Genomic DNA, 9,038 nt, shown 5'->3' with positions numbered 1-9,038 from the left:
ATATTATTCAGCCATAAGAAGAAAAATCCTACCATTTACAACAACATGAATGGAGCTAGAGGGTATTAGTGAAATAAGCCAGGTGGAGAAAGACAAGTACCAAATGATTTCACTCACCCGTGGAGCATAAGAACAAAGCAAAAACTGAAGGAACAAAACAGCTGCAGACTCACAGAACCCAAAAATGGACTAACAGTTGCCAAAGGGAAAGGGACTAGGGAGGGTGGGTGGGCAGGGAGGGAGAAGGGAAATAAGGGGCATTATGATTAGCACACATAATGTAGGGGGTGGCACAGGGAAGGCAGTATAGCACAGAGAAGACAAGTAGTGACTCTACAGCATCTTACTACACTGATGGACAGTGACTGCAATAGGATATGTGGTCGGGACTTGATAATGGGGGGAATCTAGTAACCACAATGTTGCTCATGTGATTTTATATTAATGATACCAAAATTTAAAAAAAAAGATATTGTGGGGGAAGAAAGTACTTTTCTTCTACCTTTTACGTTCTTTTGGCTGGTATGTTAATTAAATTGACAGGTTAATAAGAGAAAAAGAAACTTAGTTATGTATGTAAGGTAGTCCCATAAGGATAGAGGACCCAAAGACAAGTCAGGCAGTTGAGGGTTATATGAGCTGTGGAATGGGATAGAAGCTTGGGGTTCCAAAGGGAAGGAGGGTCATTCATAGGACAGTAAGAATAGCAGATGTTTGCCCTGCCATACAGATAGGTCATTCAGATAAAAAGTTATCTCCAGTAATAGCTCTCTTTCTGGGTCTGGCTCCCTGTCTAAATTTTTTTAGGTAGCCAAAGGAGAGTTAAAAGTTTTTTTTTAATCCCTGGGTCTTGTTTGCTTTCAGTTCAAAATAATCCACATGCCTAAGTGGCATTTTTTGGGATCACGTATTCTGCTCCATCTCAGTTTCCCATGCCATTCTGTGATGTTATATCAAAATAAAGTTCACATTTGATTGGGAAAGCTGTACTCCTTAAAGAAAACCAATTATTAAATTAACAAAATAAATCAGATTGCTGATAAGCATTGTGTTATATGCCCACTGGCCATTTAATTAGTAATTATGTCAAAAAACGGCTTTCACTTTTATTTCTGAAGTGAAAATTAAACTTCACTTTTTTAAAAAAGTGTATTAATTCTAACTGAGGTTTTCAAAGTTTTTATTTTAAGATGGAAATTCAAGTAAGCAAAGCATTATCAAATGGAGTAATAAAAGTATGTTTTGGAAATTGCTATAGGTTAATGAAGTTAATGGTACTATTTAGATACTTTCTTTGAAGCTTATAAAATTCAGAAGATTAAGCATATAACTTAATACTTTGGTTCTCAGTAATCTTCATATCAAGGCATATTTGCCATTTTCTGAATTGGCCATAGTGTATTTTGGGGGAATCCCATATAAAAATATTTGTTGGATAGCTTTGTTAGTGGAAAGATGAGGAATATAAACTTAAGAAGAATATACTTGACCAGGAAAATTGAAGTGAAGAAGAGTTGATTTGTTTCTTTCACTTTACTTGAGATGTAATCTTACTCCTAAAGTAAGAGGTGTATTAAGTGCCAAAAAAATGTTCTCCAAACAGGTCCCAATATGATATCCTATCAGAGAAATGCCAACTAGTAGGTGGTGAGTTGAGCTCAGCTAACCTTTTCAGATTCAGAATTCCCGCAGTAGCTTTCTGTCCCTCATGCTACACAGTATAATACCTTTCCTTATGGATTAGAAATTGTGTGTGTTTGTGTGTGTCTGTATGTGTTTTGAAAAATTTCAAGCTTAACAGTTGCAAGAATCTGAAATTTCCACACACCCTTTGTCTAGATCCATCATTTGTTAACATTTTACCACATTCACTTTGCCACTTCTCTGTAGAGTATTATAGTTTTATCTTTGCCCAACAATTTGAGAATAGATTGGAGACATTGGACCTTTGCTTCTAAATGCAATAACATGTATTTAGGTAGTCATAGTATAAGTGATTAAATTCAGGAGGTTTAACAGTAGTACTATAGTGTTATCTAATATGCAGTCCATATTAATATTTTTGCCAATTATCCCAAAAATGTCTTTGTAGTGACTTTATTACAAAACACAAGATTATGCATTGCCTTTAGTTGTCATGTAAATTTTGTTGCTTTGGAATATGTCACTTCTGTTCAGAATTAAAGGGTAGTCTTTTGACTTATCTCCTACAAGCTTTGTTGAAGGAAAAAGAAGACATTGGAGATTTCCAGGTGGCTCCTTACTAGGAGACAAAATTGCCCAGGTAAGATGGACATTTTTGCTTTTAATTTTAAAAACTTTGGCTGGGTTTTGGTGTCTTGACTCAGCAAAGTCTATAATGCAGCAAGGCTTGGTAAGCATTAAAGGGGGTGCTGGGCTTTCCTTTATTTCATAAGCCTGATTGTTTTTCTAGAAACCATCAATAGCCTCTAAATGACTGACTCAATTTTTGGATCCTATTCTCACGACTAAGCAAATGTTTGATTTGAAACCAGCCCAGTATAAATGTCTCTGTGCCTCTAACTCTCTGTAGCTATTCCTGGATTTCAGCACTGGGAAAGTAACCTATGCACCAAAATGTCTAAAACTGGAACCAAGGTAAGTAAATGGTCATGAGGAATTTTAGCCTCCCCACTTTCTTTTCATCTATGATACATTGAATGAGAGAGGAAGAAAAGCCTTTGCTTTGCCTGGAGGTAAGTATGATAGCAGAAGGTTAGATTTGGGAGAGAAGAGTAAGAAATGCTTATTATATTTTCTCCTCTAACAGAATTACCAAACAGTTTATTAAGGGTTATCTTTATGTGTGATGCTATTCTGAGTACTGTACAGGTAGGTATACAACATGTAACTATCATCATGATTTCTGCCTTCCAGCAACTAATAGTCTATGAATTCCCACAGGAATAGGACATGGTGATAAGAGGATTATGTGGAGAAGAAAACTTTAGTGTTCAATTAAAAATTTGTTTTGTGAAATTTAGCATCTACCTTTAATATATTAAAAGGCCAAGGAAGATAGACTAGTCAAGTGAATTAAATGCTACATATCCTCTCATTCAATCAGTTACCCTTACCCCTTTCCCCAAATAAAGTGCTTGCTTAAGCTAGGGAAATAACCTCTAAAGTAAGTGATTCACAATTGTTAGACTGGAAATTGATCTCTCATGCAGAACTTTGCAAACAAGGGAACCTACCTTCATTCTCTTTGCAGCTCTTCCACTGACCAGATGGCAGAGCCACTGGTGCCTGATTTCCACCCCCAATTAATGTTTTACTTTGAAAGTTTTCAAGCCCATTGTATTTTAAAAGAATAAGAAAGAAATGTTAGGCAAATGCTTGTATGTCCTTTACTTATGTTCTCTAGTTGTTAACATTTTGCCATATACAGTCTCTCTCATTGTCTTTCTTTTTTTTTTTGACTAAGCCGTTTGAAAATAAATAGCAGACTTAATAGTCTTGCCGTAAGTATTTGGGCACAAATCTAGGAGTAGGAGCATTTCCCTGTATAAATATAATGTCATTATCATGTCCCCCAAATTTATCATATAAATATAAGACCTAATATTTAGACTATATTCACATTTCCCCCAACTGCTCCAAAAAATGTGCTGCACATGGCTGGCTTTTCAGCTGACATAAGATCCAATCAAGGATCAAGCGTTGCGTTTGGTTGCCATGCTCTCTAACTTTTTTTTTCTTTAGCCTACATTTAGATACTTTCTTTGAAGCTTATAAAATTCAGAAAATTTTACACTGAACAGTTACCCTACATTTTTGCTGTTGTTTGAGACATGGACATTTTTCAAAGTCCAGACCAAATGTCTTACAGAAAGTCCTGAAATCTGGATTTGTCTGCCTGTTTCCTCATGTTTAGATTCAGACTAGCTATTTTGGCAAGAAAATTACATAGGTAATGTCAAGTACTTCATGTCAGAAGACACCTGCTAACTTGTTCCTTAATTGGATAGTGCCTGATTTTTTTCTACTTGGAAAATAGAACCAATAATCATACTTTTCATCTGGGAGGTTTGTGGAGAAAATGAGATGGTGTCTTTAGTGCTTGAGGTTCTTGAAAATAGGCCATGCAAATCCCACTAAAAAAATCTGAAGTTCTTACAGGGCTATACATGTGCCTTGAGGGAAGACGTTACAGAACCATCTTAGATGAAAACATCCCCTGCTTTTAAAGACTTCCAGAGTAGAAAGTGTGTTCTTTTTTTTTCTTGAAGTTAGGCTGTTCATTTAGTTAAATAACTTTTACTTGCTATGCCAAAGGACATTGCAAATTCTCTTTCTCTTGTTCTCCATTACCCACTATTTTGCTAGCAATTTAATCAGAGTTACGGGCTTGGCAAAAGCAATATGTTTGCCAACTTTATTTTTGTTAGCCCTGGACTACTCAAAATGTTTTACTTCCTGCTGTCTTGGATTAGTAGGCTATTTTTCAAAAATAGACATAAAAATGAGAGGAATTTTATAATTTCCCTGCACATTTCTTAGCCTTCTCTGCAAATTTTTTTGCCCAGAATCCAAACCTTTTCTCAGCTGACCATAGAGTTGGTTTCACAGTCCTGTAAATGGAAGTTGAGTAGAGGTCCAACATTGCCTGGGCCCTGGGGTTTGGAAGGTCTCCTGCTGAAAGGAGAGCTTGGTCCCAGAGCTCAGTAAGGGTTCCAAGGCAACACTCAAGCTTTGTTTCAACCTTAGGACTGTTGATTGGCCTGCTGAAGGTGGATAGCAAGGTAACGTTGTAGAACATTGTGTATGTTTCCACTTCTCAGGTACTGATGTCAGGTATATGTGCAGAGTGCAGTATGAGGAAGTGAAGTAAAAAAGATGATATTAATTTCCTATAGCATATCCCTTGTAAAGCCTTTTTTTGGTGAATAGTTAACAAAAAAACAAAGGTCAGTTTAATTAAGGAGTTCAGAATCTATACATTCATAGAGTGGTACGTTGATTTTCCTAAAAATCTTCCCACAGGTTTTGGGAAAAGCCGTCAGACGAGGATCAGTCTTGTTAAATTTCTAAGAGAATAAATTGTACATGGTAAACAGTGCTAGCTGGGCAGGTAGGAAAACAGCTGAGAGAGGTATAAGGTAAAATAAAATGAACCACATAGTATTAACCAGGAGTTTTGTACTGCAGTCCACTCGCTTGCCTGTAACTACTTGTAACTTAGATTTGGGAGAGAAGGTAATGACCTTAGGCAAGTCATTTAACTTCTTTATTTATAACAACAGTAGCAAAAGCTCATTGGCAATTATGGGCCAGATACTAAACTAAGTGTTTTATTGGCATTATCCCATTGGACCCTCAGTACAACCTACTGCGCTGGATATTGTCCAGTTTTACAAATGAGAAGCCTGAGCTTTAGAGAGAGGTTCAGTGGCCTTTCCAAGGTCACAGAGCCAGTAACTAGTGGTGCTGTGGTTTGTTTTCTTCATCTCCAAGCTGGGGTACCATGTGTCTAAATCTGTGCTATGTTAAAATGGGACACGAAGCTGCTAGAGATAAATGTGGGAAGGGGAGATGAAACAGATGATATAGGGGTGGAAATGGGTAAGGAGGCTTTAAGGAACAGGAAATAGAAGACATGGGAATGGTAGGAGGGGAAAGAAAGATTGAGGTAGAAGGTAGGAACTATTAATAGGTTATGACCTAGACTCACCTAGGGTAGAAAATAATGAGGTTTAATGCCTGCTTGCAAATCATTCTCACTTTCTTCCTTTTCTTCATCCCCTACATCTAATTAGTCACCAAATCCTATGTTTATTTTGACTGTTTCCTCCTCATCATTCACACTGCCATTGCCTTTCAGTTGCCCTCAGCCTCTCTTACCTCGCCCATAGCCATACCTCGCCACAAACTGCTACATTACATCTCCCACTTGGTCACCATGGCTCCTGTGTCACTTTACTGGCTTTAGAATTTCCTAACATTTCACTACATGCTCAATATGCAGCCAGGCTTAATGAACTACTTGTCCCTACAATGGGCCATATTCCTTCACTCCTTTATTCCTTTGAACAAAACCTCCACTTATTCAATCCTCACCTTAAAGATCCTCTCAAGACTACCTGGCTGTGCCCCTTTCATCTGAAATGGCTGGCATGGTTTTCTCCTTTTAAACCCATAAAGCAAGTTAGCCACAAGGTGGCGACATAATGACAGGAAATAACTCAATGATACCTGTGATTTCAGTTATTTAAATTATCTTGGATTGTGGAATTAGGAAACAAGAAGAGACAAAGTCATCCATTTGGTCTGGTGGTTTTCAGAAACTGCTTCGTGAAACCCTAGGAGTTCTTGGAAACTCTGTCTTCTGTTTCAAACAGAAAAGTTTTATTTTGCAGCCAGGACATCAAATCTAGTCTAATCCTTTCATTTGACAAAGGGAAGGTGGAGTGCAGAGAGATAGCTGACTAAAGTAGTAGGGCTGATTGTGGAGATTCGCTCCAGAGCCCAGGCTTACTTCCTGTTTCTCAGGGCTGCTATTGTCCCGTGCCAGAAGTCTCAGAGGTTTACCCCAAAGACTATGATAAATACCTGTTAAGAGTTTGAAGCAAAGAACATTCTTGCCTTGTTATTTTGTCACTTTGCAACTACTCTGTTGGTAAAATAATAATACAGAACATAGTGTGATATATTTTCGTGTGTTTCTATATCCACCTAAAATAAGCTCTCTGAAGCTAAGGTCGGTGTTTCATTTTTCTCTCTTTATCTTCCATATCACCTAGAATGAATTTCTGCATTTGGAACTCACTCATTTTCCTCAAACATTCATTGAGGGTATGTCAGGTACTGCCTACAGGAGTCCATAGCTTAAACAAGACATGGTCCTCGCCCATGGAAGAGGTCTACTAGGAGTCTGATGGGAAGGGCAGGCATATAATTGATCGTTTATTCTATGGTGTGATGAGTACAGGGAGCTGTGGGAACATAAAAAGAGGAGTAAAGAACTTGAGTCCGAAAATGCTGACTTCTGTTAGCACTCTTGTTTTGCTTCATTTTAAGCTTTCAGAAAGTACTCATTCCTGTTGTTGGCAGCTAAAGTTGTCTGCCAAAAGGTAAATGTGAGGTCAGGTCAAACTTTGTTTTCTCACAATTGAGAAAGGAATTTCTAAAGTGGGAAATATGTTCTTAATTTTTATTTTTCTATGAATACAGCCACCCAACTTATCAGTTCTCTTTGTTGGCCCGCACTTCAGATTACTTTCTATGAAGACAAACATTTTCAAGGCCGCCACTATGACTGTGATAGCGACTGTGCGGATTTCCACATGTACCTGAGTCGCTGCAACTCCGTTAGAGTGGAAGGAGGCACGTGGGCTGTGTATGAAAGGCCCAACTTTGCTGGGTACGTGTACATCTTACCTCAGGGCGAGTACCCTGACTACCAGCACTGGATGGGCCTGAACGACCGCCTCAGCTCCTGCAGAGCTGTTCATCTGGTGAGTCTGGAGGCATGGCTTGCTCTCTCAGGTGCATACACACTGGCGCTCCTTCCCAGTGAAAGTGTTTTCTTAAGATATTCCAACCTCTTGAAGTGTGGTTGTCTTTTGTTGCCTGCTGAGGCTTAAATAAATTCTTAGGTCAGTTCGTCACAAGATCAAATAATACTAATTGTCTCCATAGCCCTTTCTTTACCTCTTGAATATTTTAAGGAATTAAGATTTTCCTATTGAAAGTCAGCCATTTCAGTCAGTGTACAGTGGGGATAAGAGTTCAGGTCATCTAGCTTTATACTGTTCTCTGAGTTCTTGACCTGCTGGTGATTTCCATAATGGTTGCTGTTCATTTCCTCCTGTGTTTCTTTCAGTCCAGTGGAGGCCAGTATAAGATCCAGATCTTTGAGAAAGGGGATTTTAATGGTCAGATGTATGAAACCACTGAAGATTGCCCTTCCATCATGGAACAGTTTCACATGCGAGAGGTCCACTCCTGTAAGGTGCCGGAGGGTGTCTGGATTTTCTACGAGCTACCCAACTACCGTGGCAGGCAGTACCTCCTGGACAAGAAGGAGTACCGGAAGCCCATTGAGTGGGGTGCAACTTCCCCAGCCATTCAGTCTTTCCGCCGCATTGTGGAGTAATGACACGGAACCGTTAGCTTCTTCCCAGGAGCCGTATGCTGGCTGGCACTGTTCAAATAGGCATCATAAATAAACAATTGGCATGCATTCCACTGTTGACTATAGTCCCTGTCCTTAACACTTTCAGGGACCAGTAAAATAGAGTCCATCATAGTGGGCAGTTACACAAAACAACTCATCCTTCAGATTACCAGCCTATGTCTTTGTGCCAAACAAAATGGGACTGCATTAAAAGATTAGAAAATCATGCTATCATGTAGTGGTTCTTGTTGCCTAAGCTTTGTATATTAATTCAGCAGGTACAATAAATAATAGCTGCCATTTATCGAGTGCCATTTCTCTTCCCAACCCTGTAAGATAGGTGGTTTATCTGCATTTTATAAAAATGAAATTAGGCTTAGAGAAATTAAAAACATGCCAAAGTTCACCAGCTGGTAAATGGAGGAACCAGGATTTGGTCGAGAATATTTATGTTTCAAAAGCCCTTGTTCTTTTTTCTTTATTTCCAACTCATTCATTCAACCCATATTAGCTAGGGATCTATGTGCACAATGTAAGTACAAGACGCTGAGAAATTTAAAGGTAGAAAGGACACTGTCCAGGTCTGCCTAAGGAGACAGAATACCTATCGAGAATACTGGTGAAAAGGGCTATTACTTGAAAACAGTGGAGCTGGAAGGTACTTGAAGTCCCTTGTTTAAAATCGAGAGATTCCTGTGTCAGTTAATTCTCAAGTCTTGGTTTTTCCATAAAAAGAAAGGACATTGTAAGCAATTTGTTCCTACTTTACAATAGTCAAAATGGAGTTTTATTGAGTTTTACTTTGAGTAACCCCTGAAGTTTTATGTAGCTAATTTTGACAAAGAATGATAAAGGAAATGCAGCATCACTGACAATACGTGCATCCAAGGGAACCTGG

The 9,038-nt window shown here is 38.6% G+C and overlaps 1 protein-coding gene across 1 annotated transcript; it reads left to right on the top strand.

Moving 5' to 3' along the window:
- Positions 1–2,487: 2,487 nt before the first annotated feature.
- On the top strand, positions 2,488–8,211 carry CRYGS (crystallin gamma S). The gene is made up of 3 exons (XM_036875306.2): positions 2,488–2,619; positions 7,236–7,478; positions 7,847–8,211. The coding sequence occupies exons 1-3, from the start codon at positions 2,599–2,601 to the stop codon at positions 8,117–8,119; spliced, it is 537 nt and encodes a 178-aa protein (XP_036731201.1). The 5' UTR covers positions 2,488–2,598; the 3' UTR covers positions 8,120–8,211.
- Positions 8,212–9,038: the final 827 nt, after the last annotated feature.

This window comes from Manis pentadactyla, chromosome 1 (genome assembly GCF_030020395.1).
Source record: "Manis pentadactyla isolate mManPen7 chromosome 1, mManPen7.hap1, whole genome shotgun sequence".
NCBI lineage: Eukaryota > Metazoa > Chordata > Mammalia > Pholidota > Manidae > Manis > Manis pentadactyla.
This window is presented reverse-complemented; position numbering and strand designations above follow the sequence as displayed.